General features: G+C 50.5%; 1 protein-coding gene across 2 annotated transcripts in view; it reads left to right on the forward strand.

The window, feature by feature from the left end:
- CENPE (centromere protein E) overlaps positions 1 to 21,709 on the forward strand; it is a 1,911,253-nt gene that overhangs the window by 1,191,440 nt on the left and 698,104 nt on the right. For both annotated transcript variants that reach the window (XM_085641421.1, XM_085641422.1), the window contains exon 47: positions 16,851 to 17,156. In XM_085641421.1, coding sequence (XP_085497547.1) covers positions 16,851 to 17,156 — 306 coding nt within the window. The remainder of the gene's footprint in view (positions 1 to 16,850; positions 17,157 to 21,709) is intronic.

The raw sequence follows: 21,709 nt of genomic DNA on the forward strand, positions 1-21,709 counted from the left end.
TCAGACAGACAACAGCACGACGATGTATTATCTGAACAAGCAGGGGGGCACTAGGTCGAGACCTCTCTCTCACGAGTCGCAGACCATCTGGAAGTGGCTTCTTGCAAGAAATCTCAAGATTGTGGCCATTCACTTGCCAGGGTCTCTGAATGTCCAGGCAGACGCCCTAAGCAGGGACTACGTAGAAGCTCACGACTGGGTGTTAAACAGCGAAGTCATGCAAGACATCTTCTGGCAATGGGGAGTGCCAGACATCGATCTGTTCGCAGACGCGGCAAACGCCAAATGCCCTGTCTTCACATCCAGGTTTCACCTGCCAGGATCACGGGGGAATGCCCTTTTGATAAAATGGTCTCAGACATTGCTGTACGCCTTTCCGCCACTGCCTCTCATTTCAGCAGTGATCAACAAATTCTACAGGACCAACTCCAGAATGATCCTGATAGCTCCCGAGTGGCCGTGTCAGTGGTGGTACCCGGACCTTCTACAACTATCCGAAGTGCCACACCAGAGGTTGCCTTGCCGTCCAGACTTGTTGTCCAAGAGCAAGGGGAGAGTGTTTAATCCCAATCTCTCATCCCTCAGATTGACAGCATGGCTCCTGAGGTCCTGCAATACGGACACTTAGACTTACCAGCGGATTGTATGACCATCCTCAAGGAAGCCAAGAGACCTTCCACCAGGGCTTCCTATGCTTTCAAATGGAAGCCGTTCTACTTGTGGTGCATGAACAATGCTCATGATCAGGTGAGGGTTCAAGAGCAGGTGATCTTGCCATACCTACTACATTTGGCCAAATCTTGCTTGCAGTTCTACTCGATTAAAATCCACATAGCAGCAATCACTGCATACAGAAAGTCCCCTACACAGGTTTCTTTTTTTCCAGATGCGAGTAGTTGAAGATTTCCTTGAAGGGATAAAGAAGGTTTACCCCCCCCAGTGAGATCTCCTTCTCCACTTTGGGCGCTCAACATAGTCCTTACAAAACTAATGGGTGCTCCTGTTTAGCCAATTCACAGGGCTTCTCTGCAGCACTTGTCATGGAAAGCTGCATTTTTAGTCGCCATCATTTCTGCCCGCAGGGTTAGTGAAATACAGGCCTTGTGCTGTAAAGAGCCCTATACAGTTTTTAATGCAAACAGGGTAGTTTTAAGAACCCATCTGAGTTTTCTACCTAAAGTAGTCTCGGATTTTCACATCAATCAGGCTATCACTTTGCCCACATTTTTTCCCAATCCCACGACTCCTCCTGATAGGTCCCTCCATTCTCTAGACCTCAAGAGGGTTCTGAAATTTTATTTAGACAAAACCCAAGTCATTGAGAAAGACAGACTGGTTGGTTGTTAACTATGGTTCCATAAATACCGGTTTGGCGGCCTCTAAAAGATCCATCTCTAGGTGGATAGTCTCTTGCATATCTTTGTCCTACCAACTAGCCAACAAGTCTCTTCAGGGGAAACCTAAAGCACATTCTACCAGGGGAAAAGCCTCTACCACGGATCTCCTCAGAAATGTTCCTATAGCAGACTTTTGTAAAGCATCTACATGTCGTTCTGTTCATACTTTCTCTCGCCATTACTGTTTGGACTCTGATGCGCAGGCAGAAGCCCAACTTGGGCAAGCCTCGTTGAGAAATTTGTTTAGTTGATTCCATTTTAAAATGCAGTGTTCTATATTTGGTGTATTGGTTTGCTCGTCCGCGAGTTAGTGGGTATGGGCTTGCTACTGTATTCGGTGCTTATGACTATTGATGAGTATCCCCTGCAACGGAAGGATAAGTTACTTACCTGTAATCCTAGTTCTCTTCCAGGTTATACTCATCAAAGTCATAAGCAACCCTCCTGCCCCCATGGACGAGCAGTTACAGTACAATAATGTGTGTTTTGCATCTTATATTCAGGGTGATATGAGTTAGTACACCGTAAAAAAGAACTGACCTGACACCTGTGGTGCATGACGGGAGCAGAGGGGCTCCTCGAGGTCTTAAAGGCACGGTGTCCAGAATCTTGGAAGCCTTAAATGCAAGGTGCCAGTTTTTTTTACTGTACCAAGATAGTTATTTATCTATTCAGCCTATTGGCCAACCGCCTGCTATTACCTGTTTTCCTTTTCTGAAAATAAAGGATTCTTGTATGATACTATTACAGTGTATGTTCTCTATTACAAGGTGTATTTAGGGGATTATTTTCATACAAGAGAAACCTATGTAATTTTGGCGGTTTGCCCTATTGGAACAGTTTTAGGCTGTGTATATGTATGTATGTGTATATATATATATATATAATAATATATATATATATATATATATATATATATATATATATATATATATATATATATATATATATATATATATATATATATATAGTGTGTGTTTCGGAAGTGTTATACACTTGTGGGCCTGAGCATGCGCATATATATATATATTACCTACTGGCGGTCGCCAGTAGGTAGTTATAGTTAGGACCCTGTTTCCATAGGAAAACCGCAACATTCTATTTTGAATAACTTTGGCGCCGGTCGATGAATCCTCGCGAAATTTTCAAAACTAATGGGGAGCTACGCTCCGCTCCTACCCTGAAAGTCTCGGGGGGATTCGTCAAGCGGGGGCTGAGAAAAAAGGGGGGTCCCAAAACGCGTTTTCCCCATGCATTTTTCCATAGGACCTTTAGACACAGCTACAGCCCGAACGGCTGAACAGAGTTACTTGAAATTTGGCAGAGAGGTAGTCTACAGGTCAAGGAAGTGCCTTTTGTAGGTCTGGTGTAAATCTGTTCAGTAGTTCCTGAGAAAATAGCATTTAAATCAATATATATATCTGTGGCAGCTTACCGTGCGCTTACGGTAAGCTTACCGTACGCGTACGGTGCCATGCGCGAGCGCGATTCTGATTGGCTGTTAGATCTTAGTAAACATTCGAATCGGTCGAAACCAGGAAGTGTCGGCCGCCATTTTCTCTCTCGCACTCTGAGGGGGGGAGGAAAAACAAAGGCGGATAACATGAAAAGGGGCAGGCTAGACAGCTCCTAACCACCTATCAATTGTTAGGGTGTCCCAAAAGAACCCCCAAGGCCAAAAATTCATTTTTTTTTTTTTTTTTTTTAAACGCCGATTGTGCTTACCGTACGCGTACGGTAAAAAAAAAAAAATGATCCACACTTTCCACACCCCGTATGCAAAAGGTGCCCGAAGGGCACCTTTTGTGCATGGCATCTCAAAAATATGATCATTTAATAGATAACCTTTCACAACGTAGCGCATAATATGTCCTCCGTGTGTGGACGATGCGCGAAGCGCATCGTGCGTACATGGCCCACGGCATGGCCCACGACACTAACTGCGTAAAGTGGGCACGCGGTGCGCACGCGCACCGTGCGCGCACGGAACGAACTGCGTGAAGTGGGCGCGCACGCCACGAACGGCGTAAAGTAACTTAGCATTTAAAAAACCGTACAAATTCACTGAAAAAAACATAGGTTTCACACACGTTATAGTTAGGAATTAGCATTTAAAAAACCTTGCAAATTCACTGAAAAAACCATAGGTTTCACACATGTTATAGTTAGCTGGACATTTCACTCGTAAAAAACCATTGAAATTCCCCCGTTATAGTTAGTGCAGGCAACTATAACTCACGCGACCGCAATCCTCTGCTGATGACATATGTGTCTTTATGAAAAAAAAATATTTGCAATATATGTATAGCTAAAATTTAATGGAAGAAGACATGGGCAAATAAGTGTCTAAATACAGTATTAGCATCAGCAGAGGATTGCGGTCGCGTGAGTTATAGTTGCCTGCACTAACTATAACGGGGGAATTTCAATGGTTTTTTACGAGTGAAATGTCCAGCTAACTATAACATGTGTGAAACCTATGGTTTTTTCAGTGAAGAGATATATATATATATATATATATATATATATATAGATAGATAGATAGATAGATATAGATAGATAGATATAGATAGATAGATATAGATAGATAGATATAGATAGATATAGATAGATATAGATAGAGAGATAGAGATAGATAGATAGATAGATAGATAGATAGATAGATAGATAGATAGATAGATAGATAGATAGATAGATAGATAGATAGATAGATAGATAGATAGATAGATATATAATATTTCTATTTCTATATGCTCTGGAATCAGGGATTATTCAGTGCTTATGACTTCGATGAGTATACCCCTAAAACAGAACTAGGATTACAGGTAAGTAACTTATCCTTCTGGACTAGTGCTATGGTACTCTCAGAATTTGTGACCCCTTTTCATATCGGACAGTCTGTTACCCACGTTACCCAGCCAAGGAGGAGTCGAGGCTCCATCTTCGGACCCGAAGAGAGCCCTAAGCTTTTATGACGACCGCACCAAGGACCGTTTGGTGGACAACCAGTTCTTTGAGGGGTTCTCTGGAATCAAAAAGAGCACCAAGCAGAGCAAAAACAGACCATTTCTAGGTGTATTGTGCTTTGCATCAAGATCTGCTATGAATTGGCTAAGAAACAACTATTGGAACATCCACAGTCTCATTCAATCATAGCCAGGGCTATCAGCCCTGCATTGGCATGCAGACTACCTTTCCTGGGCATCTGCTATGTGGATATCCGTTCACAAAGCACCACTGTCAGTCAAAGACCTACGAGGGGGACATTTTGTCCTTTCAGTTCTGCAGGACATTTTTATCTCAGCCGTTACACAGACCAACAACCTGATAAGGTACTATTTTGCTATCTATTTACCCCTCTGTCCAGTCCCTCAACTGGAAGGGAAGCCCGAGCCGTTCCAACCCTTTCCTTCGGTATTTAAGGACTCCCCCCCCCCCCCCCCCCCCCAATGGGGACTTAACTCTAAAACCAAGACACTCTTCTACCGTCTGGTCACTTGGACTTCGACTGGAACCGAGACTGCATCAAGGAAGATTCCTGCTGCTCCTGGTCACATTGTTCTTCAAGTCTTCTGCCTCGTCTGTTTCTGTGCTTTGCTCAGGTTCTCTAGAAGACCTGTTTACATCAAGGACATTCGAAGAAATCTCATTTGGAGTGGAGGAATCACTACGCTGCATCTGCAGGCACCTCAACGAAGTTGACCAGTTGGCTGCTCCTGTCGTCCTACGTACTTCCCATGGCTCAGCAACTCAGGTGGTGGGTCTGTGGCTCTCCAGAGGCCTGCCTCCCCGGCAACCCGGAGGACAGTATCCCTCTTCGGAGCCCCTGGGAACACACCCCTGTGCACTGTAGACTTGCCATTGCCAAGGCTTGTTGGCTTTGCATTCAAGGGATCTTCGTGCTACGAGAAGCTCCAGCCCCTCATCCCTTGAAGATCAGCATCCTCACTGCATCCCTTGCACCGTGGGCCTCCATGTTTGGTGAGCTGCCTGAGTTCCTCTTGCGAATCCTGTGCCTTCAGCATGTGGGTCCTCTTGAGGGTCTTCTGCTTTGGTGGGCTTCACTGCTTGCTCGGGGCCAGCTCTGACTCCTGCGCTCGGTGAGTCCCTTGGACCTTGCTGGTCCCCGCGATTGCATCTTGTTGTCTTCCACCCCAGTTGCAGCTGCCAAGGCTTGTTGGTGCTCCTGCCGGACACCGACCACCTAGACACTGACATCCAACGTGGGAAAGCTTGTGTATGGCTCCTGGACATCCTCATCATTGCCTGGTCCCCACAGCTGTAGACATAAGGTCCTCGTCCACTCTCCTGAGCTCCCTGCCAAGGGTCGGCATTGTGCGTACGTTCCTTCTGGTCACCTCCGAGTGGCATAGACTCTGTCCCCTCTGCTTGAATGTTCTCCTCTTCTAGAATCCACTCTTTGATTCCACCGGACATCTTCAGAGACCTCTCCAGAGGCCTTTCTTCCTGGGTCCTCCATTGTTGTCTAAGGGAGGTTCCAATGTCACTTCATAACTACGTACCTGGCTTCCCTGGTGCAGGTAATCTAGTTCATGGAGCATCCACAGGTGGTGTGGCTCTTCAACCTTCCGTCCCCCAAAGGGTTTTATCTGGGTCCTCTGGGAAACGTCATTTTTCAACCGTGGCCGTCGGGTCTAACCTCCTGACAGAGGTGCTTCGGCCGGCGTCTTCTACGGAGCCGCTGCTGCCCTTTAATGATGCACTCTCGGACGTTGTTTTGGGCACCTGGTCCTGGCCCAACACAGGGGCTCCTGTGGATAAGAACGTGGCCCGACGCCATCGCCCGGCCCCAGGCAACCCCATTTTTCTCTCCCAACACCCTACCCCTGAGAGCTTGGTTGTCCAAGGCTCTGCTTCCCCAAGCGTGTTCCCTTCCGCACCACTGGGCAGGGAATCCAAGAAACTGGAGCAGTTTGGGAAGAAGATTTTTTCTTCCGCCAGTTCAGGGCTGCGGTCTGTAAACACCGCATGTCTCTTGGGCCGTTATTCCCATTCTGTATGGGATACGGTTGCGAAAGTGCTGCCTCAGTGTCCGGTGGAGGCTCGGACAGTACTTTTCCAAGCTATTGCAGAGGGGTGTGACGCAGCCAAGTTCACGACCGCTCAAGGTCTTGCTCCCGTGGGAGGTCAAGGAACAGGTCGCGGGGCCGACAGCATTGTTCGTCGGAATCGGGAACAGGTAAGTCAAGGCGCCATAAGAAGTCGAAGAAGCGACGCTGCTCTTAGTCTATCCCTCAACGGTCGCGAGACGCGGAGGAGGGGGCGGGTGGTCACTCCCCCGTGGCTCCGGTGGAGCCTCCATTGTTGCCTGCGGCCTACCTGCCTTTCCTGGAACCACACTCGACTTCGGAAGACATATAGGTGTTCCTGTCAGCCATGGGCCGTATGTTTCCCACATCGGATCCCTCCGGAGCGCCTTCGGGCCCCGTGGACCCGTGGGGTGGTTCTGGCCCGTGCCGCTACCTTTGGCCCAGCCTACGCTGGCAAGAACCCTGTGGCGACGTTGGATCTGGCCTCGGTGCTGCTGCCAGGCCCGGCGATCACGACGCCGTTGCCTACGGGACTGGACTAAGTTGACCCTCGATTGTTCTATTATCCTCTGATTCCAATTCCAGGTGGGGAGTTTATTCCCTTTCCCTGGGGCCCTCGTCCTTACTGGCCTCTTACACGGCCGGTGGACACAGGGGAGTACTGGGAGGCGTCTGAGGGCCCTCTCGCAGCTCAACGCGAGGATGAACCAGAAGGGGAGGGTGATTTGGAAGGTCCAGGCGATCTAGATTTCTCTCCGCACCCTGGTACACTGTCCCCTGCTTGCGTAGCTATGGAAGAGGTTGGGACTTTTTCTGTGGTGTTGCATAGGGTGGCTGAGGCTCTTAACCTCGAGCTCCCATCTGTGCCTATCAGGACCAATCTCCTGACTTAGGTGCTGCAGCCTGCGACCTCCTCTGCGGAGCCGCTACTGCCCTTTAATGACGCGCTTACAGACATTCTGTTAAGCACCTGGACCAAGTCTAACACAGGGGTTCCTGTGTATAAGTGTGGCACGACATCATAGCCCGGCCCCGGGTGACCACAGTTTTCTCACGCAACACCCAACGCCTGAGAGTCTTGTTGTCCAGGCCTCTGCCTCTCCAAGCACGTTCCCTTCCGCACCTCCGGACAAGGAATCTAAAAAACTGGAGCAGTTTGAGAAAAAGATTTTCACCTCTGCCAGTTCTGGGTTGCGGGCGGTGAATACTACGTGCCTGTTGGACCACTATTCCCACTCTGTGTGGGACGCATTCGCATAGGTGATGCCTCAGTGTCCAGTGGAGGCTCGGGCGGTGCTCTCCCAAGCCGTTACCGAAGGGAGAGATGCTGCGAAATTCATTATCTGTTGTGGTCTTGACACAGCCGACTCCCTCGGCAGGGCAATTTTCACAACGGTGGCGCTTCGCCGTTTCGCTTGGCTCACAACTACTGGTTTCTCAGGGGATGTCCAGAACACTTTGTTGGACATGCCCTTTGATGGCACACGCCTCTTTGGTGACAAGGCGGACAGCACTTTGGAGGGCTTTAAGGACTCCCGGGATACAGCCCAGTCCTTGGGTCTTGCCACCACGCCCGCTCCCTTGGATACCACCGCATGTCGGGGTATCACTTGGCACTTCTCTGGCAGTAAGTTGTGGCCCTCTTGGCCAAGGGGGCCATCGAGCACGTTCCGACGGCAGAAGTAGGTCGTGGTTGTTATTCCCACTACTTTTTAATTCCAAAGAAGGACAAGGGCCTGCGTCCCATCTTAGACCTCCGGAACGTCAATCGCTTCCTCCGGAAGGAGAAGTTCAAGATGCTCACGCTTGCTCAAGTCTTGTCTACCCTAGACTCGCAAGACTGGATGGTAGCGTTGGACTTACAATATGCCTATTTTTATATCCCCATCCTGCCGGCCTACTGGCTTTACCTGCGGTTCACGGTAGGCCACAAGCACTTTCAGTTCACCGTGCTCCCCTTTTGGCCTTACCAGCGCCCCTCGGGTGTTCACGAAAGTGATGGCGGTGATCGCAGCTCATCTGCGCAGATGAGGGGTTTCAGTCTTCCCTTATCTCGACGACTGGCTGTTGAAGGCAGGCTCGCCCCAGGCAGTCGTCTCCCACCTCCTGACTACTGCCGACTGTAGGAGAGTAGGGTCTGCTTTCTATGTTCACCCCCACTTTTTGCTTTTGCTTTACTGGTTTTCGACTTAGATGTGGCTGTGGGCCTGCTAATCAGACCCACAGCCCTGCTGTTCTCTCTCTAAATTGATACTATGTACTTTAGGTGCATAACCCAATTGGATAGGATCACCTTATTGGCCCCTGTACAGTGTACCTTAGGTACCCAGGGCATAGGTGTATCCTAGGCCTACCAGGGGCGGCAGCATGTATTGTGCCACCCCTGGCCTGGCCTTCCATTATGACACAACTGGCTGATCACTCAGCTGGGGCAAGGTCGTGTAATCACTCCTTGCTTAGGTGTAGTATTCCTATACCTATCTTACATATAGACACATGTGTACCTATCAGCCACTCCTATGGCAGGCCTTAACAATCCTGGAGGCAGAGTGCTTGGTAACATGTGAGATGGTGCTCTAGCATGAGCTGAGCCTGTCTGCAGCTTTCGGAACCATGTCCTTATAGCTGTTCTGTTCTATGATATAGCCTACCATATACTCCTGCTGCTGGGAGTGATCCCGGCACGGGAGGCTTGGACAATAGGTTTCCTGCCTTGGGAGGTGCGAGCACCACCCCAGACAGGCCTTAGTGTATTGGGGCAGGGAGGGATGAAAGAAACGAGACACTGCCTGGGGCACACAAGGTGTCCCATGCATAGTCCAGTTCAAACCGGTGCTGGGGCACTCCAGCCCCAGTCCTGGCGTGAAACTGAGCAAAGGGAAGGGGGCGTAACCACCCCCCTCCCAGGTCCCACCCATAAGGCATGACCTAGCAGGCAACCCAGCCCCCCGGATTAGTATAAGTGTGGTAGCTGGGCCCCAGGAGATTAGATTATCCTGAACCTGCAACTTGAACAGAAACTCTGGACCTTCGACATTCGACGAAAGAAGAAGACTGAAGAATCTCCCTTGTGGCCAAGGAGTGGCTACCCTGTGCAAACAGGCACCATCAAGAGACTTACCCTTTGCTTTGCTGAAGTTCTACGAGGGACCGACTGCAGAGCCCGACCAGGCCTTGACTTCCAGACTTCTCCGACCCTGATCCACATCCACAGCCGAGCTGAGATCCGTGGAGGCGACGAGAGACGTGGGACCGGCTACCTGGGAAAAGTGGCGAGTATCTTCCAGCGCAGCTTCTGAGGCACCCTCGAAGTTGTGCACCGGGGATTGAGAAGCCCCAACCCCAAGCATCATCTGCACCGAAGATCAGCCCCCCACACTCCACGAGTCCTGCGTGGGGCCCTTCTGCATTTTCCTGCTTGCCGCGTCTGTCCGGTCACTGGCCCGTTGGCTAGTAACCTTTGCGACGACACACCTGTAACTTTCGACTGCTGGTTTGGCTCCTCCAGACTGGCTCCTGCTCTTCTGAAAAAGAGAAGCACCCCAGACCTTCCTGGTCTGCACCAGAAGCAAGTCCTGCATTCTGCGTGGGTTCCGCTTGCCAAGGCTTGGTGAGTCCTAGTTCGACTTCGACGCCGCCGACAGCAAGAGCCTTCGTGGGACAGCTCGCCTCCTGGTCCTGGTCGTCCTCGGCGTCTCCTGGTACCCGTGGCTGCTGCGACAAGCTTCACATCTTCACGACATTGCCTGGTTCCTTCCTGGTTCCACGTGGTCACTGGCTAGTGACCCAGACTCTGTCCCTTCTGCTTGCAGGTATCCTTCCTTCTAGATCCCAGGCTTGGGATCCACCGGATACTCTTCAGTGACTGCCTGTCAGCATCTTTCCTTCAGGCATCCATAGGAGTCGACGACGAAACCCGACGCAACTTCACACCTATGCACCCGCAGCCCGTGGGCTGGGTAACTTGGGTACTCCGGTGCTCATCAGGTTATTGACTATCCTAGTGTCTAGTTTTCCAGTCTCGACTTCCTAGCTACTCCAGAAGTGTCCTAAATCTTATTAATTCTAAACTGTACTATTTCTATCAATTATACGCATTACGCGTGAGTGTTTCCACTCTGCACCTGAATCCCGTGGGCCTCCCACTTCCTAACCTTTGGTAGTGTAGTGTAGCCCCAGCGATGGCCTAGGCCTATCCTATTTCCGTGACAGTCGTCCTTATACCACTTCTTTAGTATATGGTTTGCGTGGCCCCTAGGGCCTAACTGTATTACTTACCTGTGTGACTTAATGTATGCTTAAATAAGACTGTGTTGTACTTACCTCGAATCTCATAAAGAGTGCTGAGGGTTTGACTAGAATAAATACACTTTATTTTATATATATATCTGTTGTGGTGTCCTTTCATTTGATATTCAAGGGGTTACAAATGGTATAACAGCTGGCTTCACATGCCATTCATAGTTTAGCCTAAGACTGCTCTTGTCCATGCTACCACTAGGATAGCTGGTCTATAAGGTTGACTTTACAACCAATCACCATAAGGGTTGTTTGGACTGATATAAGGTGTACACTAGAACTAGTGACATCATACATCAGGCCAACTTCTCACACCGACCTCCTGCATTCGCTAGGGTTTTCCATCAACGTGCCGAAGTCGCATCTGATTCCCTCTCAGAAGCTCCTCTTCATCGGAGCGGTTCTGGATATGGCGCAGTTTCGGGTTTATCCTCCCGAACAGCGAGTCTGGGACATACGGGCTATGATTCCGATCTTTCAGCCCTGGTCCTGGGTTTTGGTCAGGAAGAACCTGAGACTGCTGGGCCTCATGGCCTCCTGCATCCTGCTGATCGACAATGCCAGGTGGCATATGTGGGCTCTGCAGTGGGAACTGCAGTTCCAATGGACGCAGCATTGGGGAAGCCTGTTCGACTACGTCTAGATCTCGGAGGGCACTGCACAGGACTTGCAGTGGTGACTCACGGACCAGCGTTGGGTCAGCGGCAGATTCCTCTCCCTTCCCCAACCGGAGCACACAGTGGTGACGGATGCGTACCTCCTGGGATGGGACGGCCACATGGGCGAGGTGGAGATCAGAGGCCTCTGTTCTCCGGCGGAGTTCAAGCTCCATATCAACCTTTTGGAGCTCAGGGCGATCCTACTTGCACTGAAAGCATTCCTTCCCTCTGTCAAGGGGAGCGTAGTGCAGGTGTTCACGGAAAACACCACCGCCATGTGGTACTGCAACAAGCAAGGCGGGGTGTGTGAGAAGTTGGCCTGATATGTAGTGCTCACTATTCTAGTGATCACTGTGTATCATTCCAAACAACCCTTATTGATGATTGGTTGTAAGTCAACCTTATAGACCAGCTATCCTAGTAGCGTGGTTACGAGCAGTCTTAGGCTAAACTCTAGAGGGCGTGTTAAGCCAGCTGTTTACCATCACATATACCCCTTGAACACCAAGTGAAAGGACACCACACAAGTTGTTATGAAAATAAAGGATATTTATTTATAACAAGACTACTCTGGCTCTTTATGAGTCAGGGAGCTAAGCACAATACAAAACTCTTAGGAAAATACTTCTGGCTGCACAATTTACACCAATGCCCGAGGGCACGAAACCATTACACTGCAAGTTGGAAGGGGAGAAGTTAGAAAGTCTAAAGTTACTGATTCCGGAGTGATCCGATCAGTGGGACTAAACGAAAAAGGAACTGGACACTTGTAAAGCGAACCTGCGATGGAGCACCGAAATGCTCGAGTTACCTAGCCCAGAGGCTGCGGCGGTGGAAGGTTCGGCAAGATGTCGGAAGTCCTCGTTGTAGTCTCAGGAGCCTGAAAGAAGAGTTGCTGGCAGGCGACCAGTGTCGATGTTCAGCGAGATCCAAGCCTGGATCGGTGTTGAAGGAAACCTGAAAGCAGAGGGGACTCAGTTCTCAAACGCTAGCCAGCGATCGTGTGGGCACCAGGAGTGTACCGGCTGAAGTCACCTCGACCAGGTGAGTGGATGACGTCGGACTCGGCTGTTCCTCGGACCAGGAGGCGCGGCGGCGACCAGGATGGAGGGCGAGCTGTCCCACGAAGGTATCTGCTGTCGATTATGCTGGGCCCAGGAATGGGGCAGCGGATCTTGGCAGTGGCAAACCCACGCGGTGGAGTCAAGATGGCGTCTGGAGTGGACCAGGAGGGTCCGTGGTACTCCTCTGTTGAAGGGGAGCAAGAGCCAGTCTGGAGCAACCAGACTAGTGATGAAACAATCGTGGTGCGTCGTGAAGAGGGCCACAAGCCGGTCGGCAAGTGGTCGAACAACGCGGTGAACAGCAAGGAGCGGAAGGGCCCCCACGCAGATCTCGTGGATGCTGGGGAGGCAGACTTCGGTGCTGAAGCTGCTCAAGGTTAGGGCTTCTCAAACCCTAGGTGCACTCACTCGAGGGTCCCTCGGTGGGCGTGCTAGATAAGCGTCGTGCAGGTTCTGAAGATGGCCGGTCCCGCAAGTCTCGTCACACCTACGGCTCTCAGCTGGGCTGATGAGGGAGGTAAAAGGTCAGAGATGGCAGGGAACTCGGGTCTCGTCGAGCTGGGCAGTCTTGATCCGTAGGAGAGACTTACAGCAAACCGCAAGCGCTTAGGTGGTGCCTGCTGGTGCAGGGTGGCTACTCCTTAGCCACAAGGGAGAGTCTTCAGAAATAGTCAAGAGTTCCTTTCGTGGAAAGTAGTTCAAGATTCAGAATTATCCAATTTGGGAAGGGGACTCGCTCCTACCTTTATTCTAAGAAAAGGGGCTGGCCCGTGACTAGGTTCTACCTATGGGTGGAGCCAGGAGGGGGGTGGTTACACCCCTCTCCTTTGTCCGGCTTTGCCCCAGCTCAGGGGCTGGGGTGCCCCCGAAACTGGTTTGAGCCGGGCTATGCACAGTGAGCACCGGGGTGCCACTGGCAATCACCTTCCTTTCAGCCCTGCCTACCTGGGATACACAAACCCTGTCTGGGATGGTGCTAACACCGCCCTCGACAGGAAACCCTTTGTCCAAGCTCCCCTCGCTGGAAGGTCTCCCAGCAGCAGGAGGTCAGACTTGTGTCTGGTGGCAGCATCCATTTTGTGATGCTGAGGCTTGAGTCAACTTTAACCGGGGTTCAAGGTTACTTCCATGTCGTGCCCCTCTAAAAGGGGGGAACGCTAACCCCGTCGCCAGAACTGGCGAGGGGTTCGTATTCCAATTCGTATGACACCTTACTCGACATGTGTAGGTGATGCGATGCCAAAGTTAGCAAATAACCGCAAGGATTATAATGCATTTAAAAGTAGTTGGCACGCGTCACCATGGAACGGCTATTAGGACTTGGTTCCGCAAGCCGTCGACGGGCTCAGCTCGCGCCAGAGCACCGTCCCACATGATTCCCTGCACTCTGCCTTCAGGATTGATAAGGCCTGCCATAGGAGTGACTGATAGGAATCCATGCGTCCATTTTAGGGTTAGGTATAGGAATACTACACCTACAGCAACGGGTGATTACACCACGTTGCCCCAACTGTCGTGCAGCCAGTTGTGTCAGATTTGGGCGGCCATTCCAGGGGTGGCATAATACATGCTGCAGCCCCTGGTAGGCCCTGGGTACACCGATGCCCTGGATACCTGTGGTATGCTGAGACAGGGACTGACAAGGTGGCCCAGTTCCAATTGGTGGATGCACCTAATGTACATGTGTGTTAATTTCGAGAGAGAACAGCTAGGCTGTGGGTCTGATTGGCAGGCCCACAGCCGGGGAAAGTCGTAAACCAATGAAGCAAAAGCAAAAAATCTGGGTGATCATAGGATTGCAGACCCTACTCTCCTACAGGGTTGGGTTTTGGACCCTATGTCAGGAGACTCTGCGTCTCTGGACATGGCTGGAACGTCAAGGCATTTCCTCGGTGGTTCAACACATGGCAGGTTCTCTGAACGCCAGGGCGGACAAACTCAGCCGCAGGTGCATGTTGGATCACGAATGAAGTCTTTACTCGGACATGGCACAAGGTCTCTTTCAGCAGTGGGGAGAACCTTGGTTAGATCTATTCGCCACCGAAGAGAAAGCGCAATGGCAGCGGTTCTGCGCGTTGCAGTTTCCAAGGCGGCACTCGCTCGGAGATGCTTTTCGACGCGAGTGGAGTTGCGGTCTGTTGTACACCTTTCCACCTATACCACTTGTACCCAGAGTGCTGAAGATCAGGCGTGACTGGGCCCAAGTCATTCTTGTGGCACTGGACTGGGCTCGAAGAGTTTGGTATCCCGAGCTACTCGGTATGAGCGTGGATCCCCCGAGCAGACTGCCTCTTCGGGAGGATCTCCTGTCGCAGCACCAGGGGACGGTCCTCCTCCCGAACCTGTCCAGCCTCCACCTCCTTGCATGGAGATTGAGCGGCGACAGTTGATTCCATTTGACTTGTCTCCTAAAGTCTGTAATGTGATTCTGGCAGCCAGGCGTCCCTCAACTAAAACTGTATACGCCTGTCAGTGGAACAAGTTTGTGGCATGGAGCACAACGAAATCTGTAGATCCCCTTTCTGCCCCTCTTTCTGAGGTCCTTTTGTTCCTTCTCTTTTTTGCCCAGCAGGGCTCTGCTCTGGGCACTATCAAGGGCTACCTTTCTGCTCTTTCAGCCTTTCTCAGGCAGCCTGATCATCCCTCGCTTTTCAAGTCCCCTGTTGTCAATAAATTTCTCAAAGGCATTACTCACCTTTTCCCTCCTATTCTTTTTGTGATGCCTCAGTGGGACTTGAACCTGGTTCTCACATACTTAATGTGCGCTCCCTTTGAGCCTCTTAATAACTGTCCTTTGAGGTTACTAACTTTAAAAGCTGTCTTCCTGTTGGCCATCACCTCCGCCAGGTGTGTGAGTGAGCTTCAGGCTCTTTCATGTAAACCTCCTTTTCTGGCGATTCATCCGGACAAGGTTGTGCTTTAAAGCCTGTTTCTCTCTGGCTAAAAAGGAACCTCCGGTTGGGCTGCGCGCCCATTCTACCAGGGCGACAGCAGCTACTACAGCATTAGGACACTGTGTTCCACCGCAAGTTATCTGTCAGAAAGCTACGCGGGCCTCACTGTATACTTTCACTAAGCAATATTGCCTTGACAGTCAAGTCCGGAGAGACTGCTTCTTTGGCCGGTCGGTTCTCCGTGACTTTCTGGTGTAATTTCATTTCGCAGACTCTCCTCCAGGGTTGGTATTGCTTGGGTATGTATTCGAAGGTAAGGAATCTATCACTAACGTGTCTCTTTCAGATGCACAAGTTACTTGTGTAACGATATATCTGTAAGAGACATTAGTTAGTGATAGATTCCTTACCGCCTGCCCATCCTCCCCGTTCTGCGAACTGTTCTCTAGGGTTCAGATCATCCCTTTCAAGGCCCTAGTTCTATTGCACCAGTAGTCGGTCTCTGGCATGGATCTGCGTTCCTGGCGTGGAAAGTCGTGTACAGAACTGGCGTCAGCACGCGTTGGCGCGTCTAAGTAGCTCCAACTACGTCATCTCGGCGACTACGACGTACTCGGAGCCGCACAACGCCGCCTACTGACACGCAAGGGTACTGCTGACGAAAACTTTCCGGGTCTGGTCTGACGCCTGGGGATATTCTAAGGTAATGAATCTATCACTAACTAATGTCTCTTACAGATATATCGTTACACAAGTAAGTAACTTGTGCTTTAAACTTCTCTGGCTCTGTTGTATGTATCGTTCATTAATTCTTCTTCCATACCCTGTTCTTAACAATTTTAAGTTGTATGAGTTGTTTTGTTAAATGGCCCTGTTACGTAATTCAGTTTTCTTGATCTATATTTACAACACATAGAAATCAAGACACTTACCAGTCACAACCCTTTTCCATAATTCTGACATTGTCTTCTGACCACTTAATCGGAATGTACAATTATATTGACATAAATAGTACTCCAATGCTTGCAGTGCATTTCTCAGCCACCCCTTTCCATGTCAATGCTTTTCAAGCTGGAGAAACACAATTTCTGTCTTCTCCCAGATTAGCGATCACAATGAGATGGTAATCTGTAGGGTGTAAGTAATGTAGTGATAGTCGCATAACTCTTCTGCCAAGCTGACTTCATGGTATTCAGAGCTGGTGCCACTTTTTGTATTTATTCCCTAACTTTTATTTGGCATTAAAGTAGTAGGTGTTTTACTAAAAACGTTGACAGAAAGCCTTCAAATGCAAGAAATGTGTATCCACGGAGTATCTTATAGAAAACCGTTTCGGAAATGTTTTACACTGATTGGTCATTTTGCATTTGTTCCTATTACAGTTTATGATTAACGTCTTTGATTTCTTTGTACTTGTAGCTAATGTATACTAACTTGTGTTTCCATTAATGCATGCCTAATTGTTGCATTAATAACTTCGTTCTAGTTGTCATCTATGAAGGAAGCAATGCTTCAAGAGACGAAAGAGAAAGAGCAACTCTTTGCTGAGAGAGAAAAACTCATGCAAGAACACCAAAAGCTAACCTCTTGTGTTCAACAACTTGAAGATCAGTTAAAGACTTGTGAATCTCAAATAGAAACTTTAAAAGGTGAAAACAATCCAGAAGTTGCCAAACTTAAAGAGCAAATAATAATTGTAACTCGTGAAAAGGATGAGCTGCAACTGATAAAGGAGGCACTTTGTGCAGAAACTGGTGAACTCAAAAATAAGATGCAAAACAATGCAGCCATGGTAAGTGGATTTCTTCTAAGCTGCATGTAAGAATTTACTCACTCCCCGGTACTTGTGACCCCATGAAACCTGGGATTTCACATAATCAGAATGAATCCCCAGGAACTGAATGTACAAACAAGTAGGCCATATATTTGTGTCCATCTATGTTTTTCTGAAAATCGAGGGCTCTGTGACAGAATTGACGTGTTTGAAGAATAACTAGACCTAAAGGATGGAGGAAAGACGAGAGGCGATGTACTTACCTCCCTATCTCAATCAGAAGCATATGAACATTCATTTACTAAGTATGTTGCTTTGTTGGTTAGAAACCCCATTAGTAAGAGCATGTTAATGTCTTCCTAGTTGTTGCTGTAAGAGAATACTCCTTTATAGTTCAAGATCTCAGATTTAAAATGAGGGATGAACCCTGCTTAGCAAAAGTGAATAACTGTTTACAGTTCCCTGGCAAATCCTAAGAGAACCTGTAATTGACAGTATTGTTTCAGTGAGTAGAGCTGTTTAGTCCAGTGATTTATTTCCCCTTCTCTTGTGTAAAAATGGTGAACATTGCTGGTGCAGTGGAGCAATAGAATTACACAGTATATATGTGATAGGTCTTCGAGGATCCAAACTCCCTATGTGAACTATTCTGACTGATAAAATGACTTGAGTCAATGAAGTTTTTATCCATGTGTTTGCACAAGCGCTTTCCACTTGCACTACACTTTATAATTGTGTGATCCCTCTATTTTCACCTAATATACACTGGTGCCAGTTAATTTAATTAATCTCACAGAAGACACACCATTTGCTTCAGCATGGTAATGGTCTAACATGAGGGATATTGAGAACTCTCAACATGGAAAATTCTTCCTTTGCCTAAATTAAAGAGCTTTTTTACTGTAGGGAATTTGATATGGGCTATTTAAAGCAAGGGATGTCAGCATATGTTGCTCGGGTTCCATGACATTAGGAAGAATTTTGTTGTCTGTATTCTGACAATTTAAATAAAAGGAAAACATTTTCAGCTCAAACCTTCTTTTTTTAGTTATGTTGTACAGGAAGAGGGAAAGGTTCCCTGCTTAGTTGTCAAGCCTTGCTTTACAACGCGCAATCCCTTTTATAAACAACTACCAGGTTGCAATGAGTCTAGTCCCCCAGCAAACTTGGATTTTCACCAGTAATTAAGTGGTTAGGCAAGTCGTCAATTGTCAGAGGGATTAAACATGGCATATCTGAAAGAAACACGTAGTGATTCCGTACCTTAGAATTACCCCCAGGCGTCAGACTGGATCCGCATAGTTTTCATCAGCAGTACCCCTGCGCATCGGTAGGCAGCGTCGTGCGGCTCCGCATGCGTCTGCGTCATTGGCGCCGGGATGACGTCGCTGGAGCTACTTGGACGCGCACACGCGCGCAGACGTCAGTTCTTTCTTTTTCCGCGTCGGCAAGTGTAGATCCGGGAAGAGCAAGTACCCGCAGTCACTTTTTGACTGAGTTTTTTCGAGGGCTTTTGTCTCAATTTCTTCGAGTCGATCGGTGTCGTAGGGATGACCGGCTTTAAGAACTGTGGGGACTGTCACTGCATGATGTTGGTAACGGACCCACACTGCGTGTGTCTCTACTGCCTGGGGCGCGACCACGACTCCAAGTCGTGACCCGACTGCCGGGCCATGGCGCCGAAGACTTTGCGGGAGCGGTCCCAAAAGTTGCTGGAAGTCTGTCAGTCGGCTCCGCGCCGCTCAAGGTCCCGGTCCTGTGGGAGGTCGAGGGACCGGTCACGTAGCCGTCACCGTCGTTCCTCTGGATCTAAGTCTTCGCACTCTGGGTCAGGTAAGTAGAAGCATTCCAAAAAGAAGTTGAAGCGTCGTCTCTCCTCGACTTCCCCTCGCCTGATGCATCTGCGGGTGGTGCCAGCCCCACGGCTCCGGCGGAGCCTTTGACATCGCTGCCAGCCTACCCACCATTTCCGGGTCCGTCGGCGACGCCTGCTCAGGTGCAAGAGTTTCTTGCTCCCATGGTCCGACTCTTTGGGCTGTCTGGCCCCCGCCGCTGCGCTTACAGGCACCGCAAGCCCAACTGGTGGTCCTGCCCTTCCATCCCCAGTGGCTCCAGCCCCGGCGCCGCTGGCGGCGCCGTCCCCGGCGCCGCAGGACATCCCGGGATCAGACCCCTGTCGACGCCGATTAAACTTATAACGCCTCCACCGACGTCGACCCCACTGGCACCACCTCTGACATCGCCCGCTCCTTGGGACGATGTTTCAGCCCTGAACTGGACACTGTGGCGGATCGGCGTCGCTCGACGCTGATTCCGACGCCGATGGGCCCTTTTTTCCCTATGTCCGTCCTCCTCATTTTCAGCCTGTTTCACAGACTTCGGAGGAAGGGGTGGACTGGGAGGGGTCTGAGGACCCTCTCACACTACAGTATGATTGACATGGACTGGGCAGAGGATTTGGAGGAAGCCAGTGGTCTTGACACCTCACCTGACCTTGGCATACTGTCTCCTCCTACTGTGGCTACGGAGGAGGGAGCCAGTTACACAGTGGTAGTATGTAGGGCAGCCGACTCCCTCTGCCTCGAACTCCCTACGGTGGCCATCTGATAGAGACTACTAGCCACAGATTCCTTAACGTAGAATTATCCCCAGGCGTGAGACTGGACCCGGAGAACTTCCCTGTGTGCCAGGGGGACGGTACCACACGCCTCCGCCCTGATGTCGTCCGCGGGCGTGACGTCAACGAGGTTACATAAGCCCCACCCCTGTGCGCTGACATCAGTTTCCTTCTTTTACGCGTGCAACGCGGATCCGGATCGTGTCTCTGTCCTGTTTTCAGGCCTTCTTTTCACGCTTTTGCGTGGTGGGACAGTGTGCGAATGCTTTCGGGCTTTAAGGCGTGCCCGTCTTGCGCGCGTCAGATGTCGGTGACGGACCCTCATCCTATTTGCATGTGGTTTTTGGGCGAGCACCATGATTCCACGGACTGCGACGCTAGCCGGTATCTGAAGCCTAAGTCCCGGCGGGAGCATCGGATGAAGCTCCTCTCAGCCCGGTTGTCCAGGTCTGTGTCATCCCCGCGTCCGTCCCCCGCAGTGGGGTCCAAGAATCGCCGCTTCCGATTCCGGCATCGCACGTCAACGCGGCCCCTAGGGCGTCGCTCGCCCGTCAGTAAGTCCTATAGCTTGTCTCCGAGGCCTGGTCCTCGCTCTGCAGAGGGCGCGGGTTCTCTGCGGGACATGCGGTTTCATTCATCGCCACCCTACCCGCCGTTTCCCGGCGCCGGGGCGAATAGGGCCCAAATGGAGGCCTATGTTGTGGCTCTGCAGGCTTCTTTGGCTCCTCCTCCTCTTCCTGGGACGTCCGCGGATCCCTTGCCCTGTGCGGGGCCTTCCTCGGTGTCTCCGGCGCCGACGGGTTTGGCTTCAGGTTCTGGAGGTGTGGCGTCGTCTGGGTGCGGTCCTACGGGGTTCTCCTCTTCGGCCCACGGTGCCTCTGTCTCGCCTCAAACCCCCGAGGGGGTCCTTGTGGTGTTGCGGGAGATCGCCGGGACTCGCGGCTCACCCCCGAGTCCTCATCGGTCTTCTGGGCAAGCGGCGGCCTTGCTGGCTAGGGGCCGGGGCGCGTCCCCGGGTCCCTCTTGTCTCTCCACTCAGGCGGCTGCTTCGTCGGAGGTCGAGTCGGTGCCTTTTCGGCGCCGTTCTTTCGCCGACCCGGAACCGGCCCCGCCCCATTCTCCTAGGGTGCAAGTGGTAGAAGAGGTCATCTCGGCGTCCCCTCCGGCGCCGGTCGACCTCACACCGACACCCGTGGCGGACTCCACGGCGCCATGCCAGCGTCGGGTCGTCAACTCGTCTCCAGAGGCCACCTCCTCCCCGGAGGTTCGTCAACATTTCTTCCTCCAGCTGAATTCGTGGATGGATGGCTTAGTTTACAGCCGTCGCCCACAGAGGAATTGCTTTCCCCCCTCGATGCCCTACGGAGGTGTGTGCAGCCTTTGCCCGGGCAATTTCCACGGCCCCTGGCATTTTGCACATGGGCAACCCTGCCACCCCATTCCCTACAGACCATTTGCTGGAGGTTCTCCATCAGGGCTCTAGTGGACGGGAGCTGCTGCTTCCCTTCGAAGCTTCGCTCCATAATTCTCTTCTGGGGGCCTGGGTGTAGGAGAGTAGGGTCTGCTTTCTATGTTCACCCCCACTTTTTGCTTTTGCTTTACTGGTTTTCGACTTAGATGTGGCTGTGGGCCTGCTAATCAGACCCACAGCCCAGCTGTTCTCTCTCTAAATTTATACTATGTACTTTAGGTGCATAACCCAATTAGTTAGGATCACCTTATTGGCCCCTGTACAGTGTACCTTAGGTACCCAGGGCATAGGTGTACCCTAGGCCTACCAGGGGCTGCAGCATGTATTATGCCACCCCTGGCCTGGCCTTCCATTATGACACAACTGGCTGATCACTCAGCTGGGGCAAGGTTGTGTAATCACCCCTTGCTTAGGTGTAGTATTCCTATACCTACCTTATATATAGACACATGTGTACCTATCAGTCACTCCTATGGCAGGCCT

Source organism: Triturus cristatus, chromosome 2_2 (genome assembly GCF_964204655.1).
Source record: "Triturus cristatus chromosome 2_2, aTriCri1.1, whole genome shotgun sequence".
Lineage (NCBI taxonomy): Eukaryota > Metazoa > Chordata > Amphibia > Caudata > Salamandridae > Triturus > Triturus cristatus.